The 18126-nt window shown below is 38.6% G+C and overlaps 1 protein-coding gene across 1 annotated transcript; it reads left to right on the plus strand.

Annotated features, from left to right (window-relative positions):
- Positions 1–5419: 5419 nt before the first annotated feature.
- TEX26 (testis expressed 26) lies at positions 5420–16622 on the plus strand (the record flags this gene model as incomplete). Its single annotated transcript, XM_081326612.1, has 7 exons — positions 5420–5561; positions 7905–7989; positions 10351–10513; positions 13238–13394; positions 13804–13977; positions 14695–14856; positions 16428–16622. 7 exons carry the CDS (start codon positions 5420–5422, stop codon positions 16532–16534), a joined length of 990 nt encoding a protein of 329 aa, XP_081182738.1. The 3' UTR covers positions 16535–16622.
- Between the last annotated feature and the right edge of the window lie 1504 nt (positions 16623–18126).

An 18126-nucleotide genomic window follows, 5' to 3' on the forward strand; every position in this document is an offset into this window, starting at 1 on the left:
CACTTGATTGGGCATAGAGTGTTCCATACATCTTTGGAACTTTCCGCTCTTCCAGCAGATGACATCAAACCTCTTTCCAGTCACACAGTTCTAGAGGCAATTTGGGAGTTCCTAGAAGTAAATCCTGCAAACTAGAAGCAGTTCAATGGAATACTGGACAAAACAAATGCTGTATCTAGGATACTCTAGGATACTTCAAACTGATTCCAGCATGGAGGATTTATTTTTGGAAATGATACACCACCCTAGAAGAGTATTCTTCAATATCTTCATCAATGACTTAGATGAGGGAGTTGAAGGGGAACTCATCAAATTTACAGATGACACCAAACTGACAGGAGAAGCAAACACACCAGAAGACAAACTCAGGATTCAAAAGATCTAGACAAACTTGAACAATGGGCCCTATCCAACAAAATGATTTTCAATGTGGAGAAAAGCAAAGTTTTACATTTAGGCAGAAAAAAAATCAAAGGTACAAGTACAAACTGGGTGAGATCTGGCTTAAAAACAGTAACTGTGAGAGGGATCTTGGAGTCCTCTAGTGGACGATCGCTTGACAATGAGCCAGCAGTGTGCAGCAGCAACTAGAAAAGCTAATACAATCCTGGGTTGTATAAACAGGCATAGAATCAAGATCACGCAAAGTATTACTACCACTTTATAAAACCCTAGTAAGACCACACCTGGAATACTGCAGCCAATTCTGGTCACCATATCACAAAAAAGATGTTGAGAGTTTGGGAAAAATTCAAAGAAGAGCAACTAAGATGATCAAAGACCTGGAGACTAAAACATACGAAGAATGGCTGTGGGACTTGGGTTTGGCTAGTCTAAAGAAAAGAAATAGGGGAGATATGATAGCAGTATTACAGTATTTGAGGGGCTACCACAAAGAAGAGGGGGTCACTTTCACCAGAGCACCAGAGGAAAGGACGAGAAACAATGGTTGGAAACTGATCAAAGAGAGAAGCTGACAGTGAAGACAATCAACCAGTGGAATAGCTTACCCCCAGAAATTGTGGGTGCTCCATCACTGGAGATTTTTAAGAAGAGACTAGACCAGGGGTGTCAAACTCAATTTCATTGAGGGCCGCATAAGCATTGCGGTTGCTCTCAAGGGGCCGGGTGGGTAGGGCCAGGGTGGGCGTGGCCTGATGGGTGGGCGTGGCTAGAGTGCATATGGCCTACTGGGTGGGCATGGCCAGCTCTACATTGTTCGCATCAAGGGTGCCTATGGGGGCCTGGGCAGGAGTGGGACAGATCTGAGGGTCTCTGGCTGAAGGAGGGTCTCTGGGTGAGGGCCAAGGCAGTGGGGGCCGTTCCCTCCCTGTTTCCAGGATGGCTTCGCGGGCCACAAGAAACCACTTCGCGGGCCGGATCTGGCCCCCGGGCCTTGTGTTTGACATGTCTGGACTAGACAATCACTTGTCTGAGATGGTATAGGTATAGGAGAGTGGGGGCTGGACTAGAAGACCTCCAAGGTCCCTTCCAGCTCTATTCTATTCAAAATATGCTTTTGAGGACAAAATTCATCAAGCACAAAAGCCCCTCACAAAAAACAGGAACAGTTAAAATTCAAGCTTTGTAGCACAAGTCTATTGCTACTTGCACATCAGTTCTTTATTTTGAACATCTATTGTCCCCAGCAATTTGACAAATTCACAGGAAGAATTCAGATTCCTATTGGCGAAGCTAGAAATGCAGTGGAATCCCTTGATATTTTTAACAAATATATTATAGAACATAAATGTGCTATGCAGATAGTTGTTATGCCATATTCCTGTTCACTGTTCCAGCTGGCTGTATTGTTTCAGCGGTACTCCATTCCATGTTAGTGTGCTGTGCCTTTTCTTCTCAACACAACCATGATCTGGCTATTAAATGACAGATTTTGAAAAGAGTGCAATTTTTTAAACTCATTTTTCCCCAGTCAATTTTAAGGTTTCTTTAGGCATGCATCTAATCTTTTATTTCTCAGTGCCCCTACTGGGGCTAAAAAAAAAATTACTTCTTTTCTAAATTTATTATTAGGAAGAGTTCTGATTGATGCATCTTTGCCCCATGCCACATTATATCAATTTTCCATTGTGGGTTTCCAATGACTCCTGTTCCCCTATTTAAAAGTACTCAGACTAAGAAAAATCTAGGACTGGGCAATCAGCCAACATCTGGTGATTCCCACAAGTAAAATCTTGAAAGAATGAACTCGTATAGTAAATCTGAAAACAATTTGGCGGGATAAATGGTTTGCATGAATATTAATAGTTTTGAATTCGGCTCAACAGATCTTGCAACTAGAAAGCTATGCTGCATGACCTTTCTAGCATATGAATAACAAAAGATTTTAATTATACCTTCATTTTCTAGTAGCGCTTGTGTTCCTAATTTTTTTTTAATCTTTTTTTAGTTCAAACCTAACTACAGAATAGGCCATTTTAAGGATTCCAGACAATGATGGACACAAAGAACTTCCACTTAGAGGCCTTGAAATAAAACAGCATAAATTGGGACTTATGGTTACTCATAGTATAAATTTGGGCTCTATCATCACACTAGAGATAATTTGCAGCAGAGAATTTCTATGTGCTTCTTAGTATCTGCCACCTCTGTCAAGGTAGGCCTGAGTGTGCATGTACACCCTCACATAGCACTATCCATTCGAAAACACCTCAAAGCAGTTTACAATACAAGCTAGACAATAAAATCATAAATTAAAAAAACAAGACATCCATGTGCAATAAAAGAGATGGGGATAAGACGCTTCATGGGTCAGCCACCCCACCCCCACCATCCTGCCAGAACCAATGAAGCTTTTTGGATAAGAAGTGAAACATCTTTTTCAAGGAAAAAACAGTCCAGTTGCTTTGAGATTCAAGAACTTTCCAGACCCCTCAGGTGGCCTGCCAGGAAACAGAAAAAGTAACATACACCTTTATCCTCTGCATCTTAACAGTGCAAGCCTTTCTCTAAAACCTAGAATGGGTCTGTAAATGTTGGTGGCTATCATAGCGAGAGAAACTAGTGACTACACAGCCATCTTTATAAAAAGGGCAAAAGTCTGCATTGCCTGCTCACTGAAACATTTGCTTTGACATAGCGGAATGCTAAAAAAAAGCCTGCACAAATAGTCCTTTGTAGAGCTGATGATCACAGCATTAAAGAGAGCTTACAAATTTGGGGACTTGTTTTAAACAATTAGGAACTTGATGGGTTGGTTAAGTCCAAGTATTCCTCTCTGAGGATGGTTTAGAACAGGGGTGGGCAATCTTGGCTCTTTTATGACTTGTGGACTTCAACTCCCAGAATTCCTGAGTCAGCATGGCTGGCTCAGGAATTCTGGGAGTTGAAGTCCACGAGTCATAAAAGAGCCAAAGTTGCCTACCCCTGGTTTAGAAATATGAAATATGAATAATTACATATGTAGGACATGATAGGCAAAACGTTTTACCTTTATTACTCCCTAATACAAATTCGTTACTACATTACATATACTATAATGTACTTGAAAGGGAATTTCAAACGATATATGTAATGACTGAAAGTGCAGAATAAACACTCGTGAGCACATATTTCATCTAATGCACAGATTTGAAAGTGTCTGTTAAGCACACCCATAAAGTGATCCACTTGTGTCTTCTGATGCATCTGCTGAAGTAAGCTGCAGCTCAGGAAAGCTTATGCCTTTTAATAAAATGTGTTGATTGGAAAAAGATACTACCAGATTCCTATTTTTTTTGCAACACAGACCAACACTTATCTCCTACATGTTTATCTTCAATCTGTCATATATCAAAAGCGTGTACATTAAGTTCATTGCCATAAAGGCTAGCACTGCTAAGAGATGCCTTTATAAATTCAAGCATCTATTCCTAGTTCACAGCTGTTTCCACACTTCCCCTTTTAATCAGAAACATAAACATTTGTAAATGAACTTTTCTATTACTGTGTTTGCATGCCAAGAAAAACTGCATTACCTATTTTTTCCTTAATATGGTTATTAAAGAATAAAGATCTTACTTTTAAAGAAGGTGACAACCTTACCTTGCTAACCATATTATTACTGCATTAGATTCAATGTAGAGCTAAACTCCTTATAATTATTGTTTTCTTGGAGAAAGAGGAATTTTGGCAGAGTCTTCCATGTGACCCACTGGCTTCTATTCTAAATTCCTTCACTTCACTCACCATCTGAAGGCTCAAATTCCAGAAAAGTCACAGTGTTCCTCTTTTAAAATATGAACAATTACGAAAGAAAGAAAAAAAATCTCAGTGAAATCTCAAATAACTGAGGCATTGCAAACTTAAAATATTCCCCATTCAAAACGCTCTCCTTGTCCCTTTCCAGTTAAATAACCCTTTTCACAGAATAATACTCCATTCTATTTTAAGATGCCACAACAGTCTTTGTACTTTTATCAGATTGCTCAAGCTAGGCCAGATTATGTTTGGCTACTTTTGTTGTGGAGTCTACATAAAGATAAGCTCCAAAGAGATTTTATCTGATCATAAGAAAATGAGAACTGTAACTATCACCCATCCCTTATTGTGGTCCTTGGGGGTCAGGCCTCTGACTATATACTCTACTCTTTCTGAGTAGAAGCGGTGGAAAACCTGGAAGCAGAGTTTTGTGCCCCTTTCACGCTACAGTGAAAATGAGAGCATAATAATGACATTGGAAAACGCCAGCACACATCTGAGCTGCAAAAATCCAGACTCTAGTAGATGGAAAGAGAAATGCAGAAAACTCTTTGAAGACTGCCGCTTATAAATAGCAGCCGTTCATCACAGATAAGAAAAAAAAAGAACCCCATCCCTCAAAACCCAAGTTTGAGGGGTGTCCCCTTTTTCTGCCCTCTGCCCAATTTGTGACTAATAAGTTGCCAATCCTTCAAGGAAGCATGCGTTAGTGTCTATTGGCATTTCTTTCGGCGTCCATCCCGTCCCTTTGTTTTTATTTCTCCCCATCTTCTGGAGTCGACCAAACGTCAAGCAGGGAGCGCGCGTGAGTGGGGAGGAAGGTGTCCCCATCCCCAAATGGTTCTTGGTTTGCATCCAGGAACCAAGTCATTTTCGTTTCAATAATAACACGCGGGCCTAAAATGCTCGCTGACGAGACCCAGTCTTGCTTTGCCGCAATCATCCCCAGCGCGGTCGTTCCCCAGAGCTCTGCCCAAGCTGGAGGGAAAAGGGTGCAGCCTGCTCGCTCCCTGGGTCACAATCGCAAAAGTGGTGTCTGGGCAACCGGCAGGTCTGCCGGGAGCAGGGAAGGAGGCAGGCAGCAGGGTTTATTGCGTCTCCCGCTTGCCAGCGGCTCAGTGACAGGACGGCCTTCCCCCACCCTCCAACCCCCGTCTCCTTTCCCAATTCTTCCCTGCTCCAGAGCCAGGCGGAGGCCGAGTTGGACTAACCCACCCGCATGCAGTTCCCGGAACGCGATAAGAACGCTGTCCTTCCCCCGATTAATGGGGCCGCCCCAGCGCCTCCCGCGTCCCTTCCCGGCGCACCACCATGGAGACCCAGGTCTGCGCGAACAGCGCCGCCGCCGCCGCCGCCTGCTGGTGAGAATCCTTCTCGGGCCGCCTTGGAGGGAGGGAAGAAGCGGGGAGATCCGAGCGCCGCCATCGGGAGTGGGTCTGCGCCTTGGGGAGCTTGGAAAGTGCGCCTCTAAACTCTTGAGAATACGAGGAATGCTGGAGGCGAGGGTGATAATAACAATCATAATAATGCAGCGCCTGGAGACAGCAGAATAGACAAGAAAGAACTGGAGAAGATAACAAAATACAAAGACCTACAAATAGAAATAGAACAATAGTGGCAAAGGCAGGTCAGGGTAGTACCAATAGTAATAGGTGCTTTGGGTACAATCCCAAGACAACTGGAGCACCACTTGAACACAATTGGCATTGACAAATTCGCCATCAGTCAATTGTAAAAGTTGGCCTTACTAGGAACTGCTTCCATCCTGCGAGGATATCTGTAATACCATCAATTCAAACATCCGCATCTACCTATCCCAGGTCCTTGGTAAGGACTCGATGGGCTGACAAAAATGCCAAACCAAGGCCTAGAACAATGTTTGACACCTCTCAGTGTGGTTATTCAGTAGCCCAAAATTTCTGTTGCTAAGCGAGACAGTTGTTAAGTGAATTTTGTCCCCTTTTACAACCTTTCTTGCCACAGTTGTTAAATCACTGTGGTTGTTAAATTAGTAACACAGTTGTAAAGTGAATTTGGCTTTCCCATTGACTTTGCTTGTCAGAAGGTAGCAAAAGGTGATCTCATGACCTGGGATACTGCAACTCTCATAAATATAAGCCAGCCGCCAAGCATCCAAATTTTGATTGCACGACTGGGGATGCTGCAACAGTTGTAAATGTGAAAACAGTCATAAGTCACTTTTTTCAATGCCGTTGTAACTTTGAACAGTCACTAAACAAATGATCGTAAGTTGTGGACCATCTGTACTGTAACAGGCAAGAATTCGTTGCCCAACTCTCCAGTGTAAGCTCTGTGAATTCAGATTGTGCACCTTTGCATAACGTTACAATGTGGTTTGTTGCGTTGAATGTAAATCGTCGGGGGACTTCACCCAGGCATTGGAAGTGTCCAAATCTTGTTGCTGGTTTAGAATACAATTATATTCTAACCAAGCATGGCTCTGCAAGCCATGGCATAGTGCAATATTTGAACCAAAATATATTTTCTTGCAGTAGAGCTGACATAGTCAGGTATGAGGCCTGCATTGTAACAAGAATCTCTTGGTCTGAGTAATACTTACAGTGAGGAAAAGGCGCAATATCTGCATTTGCCTTGTGTTTGCCTTTGGCCTGAAGTGCCAGGTGAGTGCAGGGAAACAGAATAAGCCAAACAGAGCAAAAAGAGCATATTCCGAATGGGGATCGTAAGAGTGTTCTGGAATTGGAGAGGTTACTGCTTCAAGGAAGTTTGGTCACTGCAATTCCATTGGAAGATCTCAAGTTAGAGAAGGAAAACGTGTAAGGTCTACCTGTTTTAGATTACTCTTACAAAAGCAACAATGATACGTGTGGCACTTTAAAGAGGAACGCATTTATTGTGGCATCCTGTGAGCCATTTTCATAGCTTTTTTCTATCCCCACTCCCCTCCATTTCTGGAACTGTGATGGGTACAGTTAGGAGATACAGTTAGGCATGAAAATCGGCTGGGTGACTTTGGGTCATTATCTCTCAGCCCACAATGTCAAGCTCCAGCAACAAGCCTGTCAGTCACTTTCTGATTTAACAATGGGTCAACATTCAATTGATCCCTCAAAAGTGGACCCTGCATTTGTGAAAAATGCTAGAAAGAAATATGAATGAATGAATGAATGAATGAATGAATGAATGAATTGAATGAATGAATGAGTTTCTGTCACTTTGATGAAGAGAAGAAAGCCTCTGTGATACCGTTACTTTAAAACAAGTTAGGTGAGAAGCCTGAATGTTGTGTAGTAAAGGTTCTATAATTGCCAGTTGGCAATGAAAAACAGAAAAAGAAATGCAGAAAAGAGATTTTCTTCAATTTGTTAAACCGTAAGTGTTTTCTTTTTTTCTTTAGAGGTGGTAGATAAGTTATTACTGTTATACGAAGCTGTTCAATTATTATTAATAGTATGATGAAAGTAAATAGTACCTTTGGGTGGGAGAAAAATGAACTGGATGAAAATTATAATGTGGAGACAGATACTGTTTCTTTGTCTATCAGAAACCTGATCCAGATTCCCCACCCAATTTGCCATTTACTTTGATAAGTAATTCCCATCGATGCCAAGACTTTTGGAAAGATCTGTTGCCTAACCGTAATTTTGTTCATTCTTGGTTAGTAAGACAAGAAACTTTAGGGACTATTAAAAAGACTAGCACTTAACAGATACTGTTTTTAGTAGGTAGACTAAAGTGGGATCCTTATGAATCGACAATGAAACATGATTTTGTCTTTAAATCTACAACAGACCCTGAAGCAGATTGGTAAGAATATACTAATTTAACTGATGTAAACTTTTTATTTATGTTTGGTTTATTGATTTCTTTTGAAACATTCTTATTTTCTTTTATTAACCTGTTTCTTAAAAGTTTATGTTATTTTTTTCTGGTGGCATATGAGACTAGTTTTAAGATTTTTCATGTTTTATGTGTGCTGGAGACTATTTAGATTGAGAACAATTCTGTTTCCTTTTATTTTATCTATATTTTTTGCACCAAACCAGTGTGTAATTGCAATTTCCACCCATCTTAAGCTTTTAAAATAGGTTAAATTAATATTTTCAGAATCCAAATGATACATCCCTCATGTTGTTGTTTTTAAGTGGGTTTAAGCCACGTCTCTTCTGAAGAAAAATATACCACATACCGGTAAGTTTCTAGTTTAGAACCGGCTCTGAGCAAGATTGCCATGCTCATTTCTTGCCAAAGATTATCCTCTCACATCTGCTGTTTGTCATAATAGATACAGTTTATTTCAACCAAAAGTCCACATAAAATGTAATTTCCCCCCCTGTAAATTCAGGGTATGTTATTTTCAAATTGGAAACATATTTTCAATCAGAACTATTTTTCTGGAATAGAATTAGCTAGTTTAAACATGTAAATTACAGTGTGGAGGTAATATCAAAAACTCATAATGCTCTTCTAGATCCTTATGACCCAGATGTGGATGGAAATAAAGTCCTTACTTCTTAGTGGAACATATTTTGTTTAGGGTTGACAATTTTTTAGCCAGGAATGTTGATTCTAAAATTCCTCTTGAGAGAGAAACATCCTCAGTTTATGAATTTTTCCATGATACACATTTCCAGAGTCTGGATCATCTTATTTTCATGTAATATGCCATTGAAAATAGCATCAGCTAGATTTTTTAACATTCAGCCCAAATAGCTTTTGATTACTGTGAATCAAAATATCTATAGTATTTTCATATCATTTATTGCAGATATATACAGGTATAAGAAAAATTGTAATATGTCATACAAACTTTCCAGTATATTCATAGGTTTACCAATTTCCCAAGTGGTCAAAAGTTCAAATTATGGGCTATCTAGATTTATTTCCCTTGGAAAGGAGAGGTATTTATACATAGGAATAGACTATAAATAAATCAAGTAGGATAGCCAGTCCTAAATTTGTTTTCTAGAAGATATATATCTCATGGAAATATGCTTTTAGTCTTCAACTAATTCTCTGCCCATTTGAAGATTCTGTTGCTATAATATATATCAGATGTTGTTGATATAAAGCCAGAAAGACAGACAGAAGGCTATTTTATTGCCAATGTTTTGGCCTCATTGATAAGGTATCCTTGTATCCTAATGGCTAGTCACACCTCAGAGGACACTGTTTCAATAAATTATCTACTACCAAGTAGAAACAATAGAATAAATCTACTACTATGCTAGCCATTCTCTGCCTTTAAGAAATTCCCAAGACAAAATCCATTGTTGTAATAAGTTTTTCCTGTTAAAACTCTGTGCCAACAAAATTACCGTACATTTTTAAAAAATTTCAAGACTGGCTAGAAAAAATTAAAATCATAGCTGCATGTACATAGATAGATCACTAAACCAAGATTTTCTAATCTAGGGTTTGCTAAACAAGATGCTCAGCTAGATGGAAATAACCTGTATAGTGGCTTAGCATTATATACAGCCCAAGTATTACATAACCCTTGATTGCAGATCTTATGATCCATATGTGAATCTGCTATAGAAGAGAAAGAAAGACTGGTTCACCAGTCCTACCAATCATTTGTTTTACTAAACAATCTATCAAGAGACCTCTGTTCATTTAATCTAGCACTCTGTTCCACCCAATTCCACCCTTTGTATTGCAAAAATAGTTTCTTTTATCAGTCTTGAATATTTTTGTATTTAGTTTCATGGGTCTATGTCCATGTTCTAACAACTCCTCTTTTTTACAGCATATAATTTTATAGACTACAGTTTCCTAGCTTGCTTTTATCCCAGTTATTGTCATCCTTTCATAGTCTGCATTCAATAATTCCCACTGATTCTCAGTTGATGTCAGGGTAGTTGTCATGGTGTTGTATTTCCTGGATCATGGTCATCTGGTTTGCAAATATTTCATCCTTTAGCTGAGTTGCCCATGGCCATACTGAGTGGGAATTCCCAACACACCAGGAGAGTTAGGTTGGGGAATGTTAATGAAGACAATAACAAACTAGATAAACTTATGGTATCAAGTCAGTTTCTTATGGGCCTATTTATTTAATAAGAACTCATATGATGTTTAGATACACTTTATTGAAAAAAGATGTTGAGTAGAATTAGAGATAGGTGTAGGTTCAGGTCATTGACATTGTCTTGTTTCTTGCAGTGCCAGAGCAGGGACAGGACACGTCATTCCCTTTCAAGTAGATGAACCGACTGCAAAAAGTATCTACAGAGATGAATTCTGCTGGAAGCCATATTCCAAGGCAGAACCTATAACGAACGGGTTTGTGACAGTAAAGGACAGGAACAATCCTCAACCTGGAGAAGTAGGATTCAAGTTATTGTTGGTTCAAGTTATTGTTATTTCAAAAATGTCTTACTTATGGTTCATATTTAAATTTTTGATGATTTTGGATATATGATAACTTGGTTTTGAAATCATTGTTCAAATATAATATCGTGGGAAGGGAAAGGCTTAGTTATAAGAAATATTTAATAGAGTTGTGAAAAGCATTTGAAATGTCTTTGACGTGTTAAAACAACTGGATCTGCTTACAGATCCAACACTGGAAGTTTTTAAGAAGAGACTGGCCAGCCATTTGTCTGAAATGGTATAGGGTTTCCTGCCTGAGCAGGGGTTTGGACTAGATGACCTCCAAGGTTCCTTCCAACTACTTCTTCTTCTTCTTCTTCTTCTTCTTCTTCTTCTTCTTCTTCTTCTTCTTCTTATTATTATTATTATTATTATTATTATTATTAGCCAGGCTTATATGCTTCAAGACTTCCTTTTTTTCTGCACTTAAATTTGCACCTACAGACAACACTTCCACTGAACTGAAAAGTGCCAGTAGAGTGAATTGGCTATATACACATATCTATCTGCATCTAGAGATGTGAACAATATGCAAAACAGCCATGTGAGCCTTGTAAAGGATGCAGATATTTTATTTTTTTTTATTAAAGAGTTTTACAAAAAAAATTTACAATACATATCCCCAAAACCCACCCGCCCCAAACTACCCCCCTCCCTCCACTTCCCAGAGCTGAATACAGGGTCATAGATATAACAATCATATTCTAACTAAAAGTATCCATTATAAAATTAACCAAATTCATAAGGATGCAGATATTTTAATAGTATGCTCCACTCTTGCTATTACACTTTGCATAGAATTTATTTCTATTGCTTTGCATTGCCTGAATTTAGTGTCCAATTTTATATGTATTTATTTATCACTGAGTTTTATGGAGTCTCATGATATTTCCACCAAGTGTGAAGCCTTCAGTTCTGATTAGAATTACACTCAGGGCAAAAAATTAAAACCTTTCTCCATTCAAACTTTACTGCTTTTTAACAAAAAATTATATGCACAGAGCCAGGTATGTGTGTAGCATCATTTATGGCAAGTCTGTTAACAACCGTGTGTTTAGCAATCACTGAAGTTTTGATGGTGCTGAACAAAGGGACTTATGACTAGTCCCTGAAGATATGGCTATTGCAACAACCCCACAGTCATGTGATGGCAGTTTGGGTGCTTGGCAACATGTTTGCACTTACAACTGGTTGCCAAGTACTCTGAGATCATGTGATCCCCCTTTACAACCTTCCTTGCCAGTTTCCCTAGAAAATCAATGGGAAAGCTGACAGGGATGGTCACTGGGTTAAGCCTCCCTCACCAGCCTTTCTTCACTTGCACACACCCCTGCCCTCTTTTCATAGCCTCCCTGTACTTGCATACACATATGCATGCACACCACATCCTCTTTCCATGGCCTCACTGCTATTCTATGCATGCATACATCCTGCATCCTCTTTCCTTGGTCTCCCTTATGCATGCACGAACCCCGTATCCTTTCCATGGACTTCTTATGATCTTATGCATGATACTGTCTCCTGGTCTCTCTGTGATCACATGCACCTCACACCCTCTTCCCCTGGCCTCCCTAGGATTGCAAACATGCTTGCACCCTGTACCCTTTTTCCATGGCCTCCCTGTGATTGCACACGCCCTGCATGCTCTCTCCATGGCCTCTCAGAGATTGCATGCACGCTGTGCCCTCTTTCCTTGGCCTCCCTTAAATTGTGTACACGCACACACACACACACACACACACACACACACACACACTCCTTTTCCCACGTCCTCCCTGCAATTGCATGCAGCTGAGCCCTCGTTCCCTGGCATTTTTGAGCTCTCATCACACCAAGCACCCTTTCTCTAACTCTTGTGTGGCCTGTGCTAGGCCTCCTCTCCCCACTGCACCCCCACAGTCCTTCCTGGGCAACTTCTCCACTTTCTACTTAATGACCCACATGTCTAGGGATATGACATCAACAGGACAGCCTGGATTGGCATTGCTGAGTGATGTAGTCACATTACATCACAGCTTATAGCCACATCAGTTAGCAATTCCAGTCCCAATAGCTGTTGTAAACTCAAGGTTTATCTATAATGCTAAATGTGTACCCAGACAATTGTTCACCAATTATTTTACTGGAGTACAAAATTGTATTTATCATTTCATAGTATACAGGTATACATGGTGTATGAAAATTTCCCCAAAGGAGACAGGGGCAGTTGTAGAGTTTAAGTAGGGCAGGAAAGAAGCTAGGAAAGCTTTTTAGAAACAAGATTCTCTGCCTAAAAAAAAGTCAGTGGCCCAAAATTGCTCTTCTAATACATATGTGCTCAGTTGTTGATGATGATGTTATCCATTCAGTCACGTCCAACTCTTGGCCAGGTCTCTCCACGGCTTCCAATCACACACTGCTTCTTTAAGTTGTTCTGTGCTCTTGCTGGTTTCAGCTTTGATGGTGTCCAGCCACCATGTTCTTTGTCAGCCTTTTTTTCCTTTAACTGATAAAAATTTAAAAGAAGCAGTTCAGAGTTATGGAAGATATAAATAATATTTATGATCACAGGCATCTTTTAGAAACAACAAAAAATTAAAATGCTGTAAAAAGACATAATTGAAAGCACATTTGGATGGATTCTTTAAAAAAATCAAAGTTTTTGTTCTTTATCATTTTCTTCTTTCCATTTTTTAAGCGTTTCCTGATATGGCAACTGCCTCGAGAAGAAGCAGCATTACCTACAGATAGCTTTTCACCATGGACAAAACCTTTTAGGAAACAAGATTTGGAGGAGGTACTAAAGAAGCAGTACAAAACAGTATACACAAGAGATTATTTAGGAATACAACCAGGTAAACATTGTGCTTCCTTCCTTCTCTTGAAACATGTATGAAGTACACATGAAAAGTTTTGACTAATAGCTGAAAATATCCCCAGAAAACTTTATGATTAAAATATTAGTAGGAGATTATAAAAAGTAATTGCACACTGAACTCCTGTCAGGGTGTAACCCTGGAGTACTTGAAAAGAAGAATTCTTGGACAAAGTCATGCATTAAACATTTATAATGTGAATTTGTGGTGAAATACATGTGGGGTACATGTAGGGTACCATCATTCAGTTTGAGCCTTGGTGAGATCAATAGGATTTGCTTTCAAGTGTTTCTAAGACTGCAGTTGAAATAATTTTCTGCCATTTGCTTTTCACTTAATACCCCTTCCCCATCCCTTTCACAATAATACTATTATTAAATCTTTTCAGGTGCTCCAAGGGATGATGTTGCTGTCCCTCCAGATTGGAAAACATTACTGCCAAAGCCGCCAGATACTGAAGTCAGGCGCCATTATCAGCCACAAGTCTGTGCACCTGAATTAATGGACTTTACTTGGAAATATGGATGTAACGCAAAACGTAAAATTCCGGTCAAAGGTGCTGGTAAGCAGTGTTTTTCTACAGCTGAACTATATAGTGTCATAAATGAACTATGCAGGTTTTTTTCTTCCATTGTTAGAGTTTTCTTTCCAGCTCCCAATGATCACAGATGCAGTGGACAGAATGGGCAGAGATCAGATTTTTAGGCTAATATTCAATATCTATAACCTAAGGTGTGAAATAGTTCTGTGTTAAATTTCATGGACTCTACACGACCCATTTTGTCCCTTATTGTAATAAAAGGAAAGAAAGAGAGAAATGAGGTTTTAATCAGATTTGTCACCAAACTTCAGGAGACACAGAATAAGTGCTGGGCGGTGTGTGGGTGTGTGTGTGGGGGGGAAATAAGCATATGTGCTCCAGCTCTGAGCTAAAGAATGCTAGTCACCATCATGTTGCAAGTATTCCTACTCTCCTGGCAGAAGATCACCAGTCCATTACGTTGCTCCTCATTCTCGCAGGCATCTTCTCCTTGGATTACTCTAAGAGTATCATTCTTAAGGGAAATAAAGTAGTACTCTATTCAGTTTTACAGTGGACAAATACAGTTTTAGATTCCCACAGATTCAAGGCCTATAATTATAAGAGAAGAGAGCATATAACATGCCACTTCTTATGAAGGAGGGGCATAAGATTTTGTGACATGGAGAAACAGAAAGACAATACTCAGTTTTGTTGCTTTCTAGTTTGACGTGACTGTTAACTGCTTTGCCTGCATAGTGCCTTCAATGACAATTGCTCAGATCTGGAATCACGAACATAGCAAACACCTGTCCACCTATCAGAAGGATTTTGGAAATGATTATCTTGATATCCTATCAGTTCTGAATTCTGTAGATCCAGAAGAAATTAAAGAATATGTGGAAAGAGCTCCTAAGCCAGGTAGGTGATACAAAAAAAAGAGAATTTTGTATAGGACTTGATAATGTTAAATATGATAAGACTTTGTGTTTGGAAGAGACTGGACAACCATTTGTCTGAAATGGTATAGGGCAGGGGTGTCAAACTGCATCATGTGGAGGAGGCCGTGCCCACCCCAGCTCCAGCAATGCGAAAAAAGTCACTATACATTGCGACACATCACATGACACAGAGAGTTTGAAACCCGTAGTATAGGGTTTCCTGCCTGAAGAGGGGGTTGGACTAGAAGACCTCCAAGGTCCCTTCCAACTCTATTGTTATTATTGTTGTTGTTGATGTTGTTGTTTGTAATGTTTTCCCTCACATATGCACTCACCAACACACACACACACACACAAAAAGACAACCTTATGCCCACCCATACGCCTATACAGTATATCCAGTTATAACTCATCTTAAAAAAAAGTCCCTTTTATTTACATAGTAAGTTTTTAAATTGTTCCATTTGCAAAGTTTCTCTCAAGCCCTGGATCTGTTGCTCACCTAAATAAACCTAAAACATACAAGGTAGGAGAGAACCATCTTTTAATATGGCAGACACCATGGCCCAACAAATGAATATTAAGAGTGTTAAAAGGTAATTGTTTATATTAAAAGCTGCACCATTTTCATATAAAGTGATGTGAGACATCAGAATTAAGAATTTGAAAGCATTGATTTTAAAATAATGTTTGAGTTTGGGTTTTGCGGATGTCACCTGGGTTGTTTGGGAATGGTTTACCTATCTTCAGGCATCTTCAGGATTATTAACTCCTAGTATACTTGAGCAACAATGTCTAATTATTCATATTAATTTAATTCTAAGATCTTAGCGATCTTTTCAGGAAAAACAATATTAGCATCTGGATCACTTGATACATGTAGCTCAGTGGAATCATCTGACCTTAGGGGAGATGTTGATTGCCAAGTGAACAGACAGGGAGAAGCAGTAATGGATCTGGCAAGAGACTGATGGCAGATCCTGTTTGGAAGTATGGATGTCTGCATGCCTGATAATAGGAAGCCCTTTGGTATATATGAAAAAAACTGAATTAATGTGAGAAGTATTACTTTGTTATAGCTCTCCACTGTACCTTAGTGAGACTCAAACTTTTAGATTATTACAGAAATTTGGGTAGCTAGTGTGTGTTGGCTGAGGGCAGGGAATAATGGGCAATATAGTAAATGTGGGAATACAGTTTTATAATTTGAGCCCTTTCCTACTTTGATTTAAACTAAACTGTCCTACTCATATAATTGACTTTTAATAGAAATCTCACACTGTGACAATACCATGATTAGAGGAATAATTTTCGTAAGTACCACAGCAAGAAAAAAAAGTTTAATCCCTTCCTAATCATTAATTTTTGTCAACTCTTCCTCAGTAATTTGCATTTTTTAAAAAATGTATTAAATACAGAGAGTTATTTTAATATGACATCTAGGCAAAGCTCTGACAACCAATCCATACTCCAAATGAGAAATAATTAATAGCATTTATTTTGTCTGGTTCTTCAGGTGTAAATGATAATCTTCTTTCCATTTTTCTCCAGAAAAAAAAATCCTTCAGAATTTCCTTGATAGAGTCAGTGGAGACAAAATATTACAAAGACCTTCCTCATCAAAGAAGTCAAAAGAAAATCCAATCAAATGCATCTGATACTTTTCAGAAGAAGTTTCATCAATATTGAAGGGTGGCTGTTTCAAAGTTCAATATCCTTATGCTCTGTCTTAATAGTAAACATTTGCAGACTACTTTAACTTTTCTTATACTTGAGAGTTTATTTAGAAGCCTTAAAAGACTGCAGTGGCACTACTAGTTCTCTAGCACTGACAATATAATATAAATTGAAGCAGTTTTCAGTTATTATTATCTAAGACATGGTATGCTTGATATATTGCAGATCAAATCTGTTATTCCATTCTAGTTGCACTGGGGGTTGATTTTCATCCTGCGCTCTCTCTCTCTCTCTCTCTGTGTGTGTGTGTGTGTGTGTGTGTATACACAGACATACATGTATATGTATGTGTGTGTGTATATATATATATGTAAAATTTATAAATAAATTTAAAATACATACATACACACACAAAAAACATTTATTTTAATTAAATGTACTGACATAATGATCAGATACTTTAATTGGGACTCTAACCTTACAGATTTAATAAATAGATAAGTTTTAGTTGATAAATTTCTTCTTTTTTACAACCTGATATCCTTCCAATTATGCTAGGGTTGCACCCCCAAGAATATCCACTCAAAATATTGATTCCAAAACAGTTGAAAATCCCCCAAAGATAAAATTAAACAATTGCATTTGTATAGGTGAATATAGAGGTACAATTAAATCATTAAATTTGCACAGTAAAAGTAGGAGGTGTCTTCTTAACCATCTCAGTATGAAAAAAGCTGAATGCCATAAGAGAGTTTGCAAAACTATTTTTACCTGACATTAGGTATTTACATATTTTCTGTAAATATTTCTCTGGTTAAGCATTAACATTTGGTCAATCAAACACTCCATTTTAATCAATCAACTATAGTTGCAAGATTTTCATTCTTCAATGAACCTCTTTATTTCTTTGAAGCCCTATTTTTACATGTTGCTAGATAAAGATCTGTATTTTTACATATTAGTTATGTTCATTGCTTTATAAATCTGGTCAGAAAAAAAACCCCAAGACAAGCTCATTAGAAAATATTTCTGTTGTATATGTTTATTTTATATTACTTTCAGTCAATTCAGTACTCAGCTATATTAAAATCCATAAATACATCCAAGGCCGTGGAACAGTTAGAGGAGGAAATTAAGGCTCACAATCCTTTGCTCACTTATTTTGAAATAAGCCCGCTGATTGTGCTATTAGAAATCTAAGACCCTTGACATTATGATAGAATGTATAATATTCCTGCTGTGCTTCCTAACAGCCTAATCAAACCATATGCAAATTAGGAGAATGTTTATGAAAAAACTGCTTTTCAGATACAGCTGAGTACGTGTATGAGGGTAGGGAAGGATAAAGATAAAAACCTCTGCTCTTTAGTGACATCAAATAGAAGTGCAAGGAATTAAATACAAAGACAAAGCTAATACAGCTGGTTTGCTGCAGTGCAAGAGGGATATTACCCAGTTGCTTTAATACATCTAGGAAAGCTGGTTTGGTGCAACATGCTCCTTTCAAATGTTTTGCATAGCTCTCTAGAAGATGCTGCTAGGAATCAGTTGCCCAATTAGTGCACTTCAATCC

Source organism: Vipera berus (assembly GCF_964194415.1).
Source record: "Vipera berus genome assembly, chromosome: 4".
NCBI classification, from domain to species: domain Eukaryota; kingdom Metazoa; phylum Chordata; class Lepidosauria; order Squamata; family Viperidae; genus Vipera; species Vipera berus.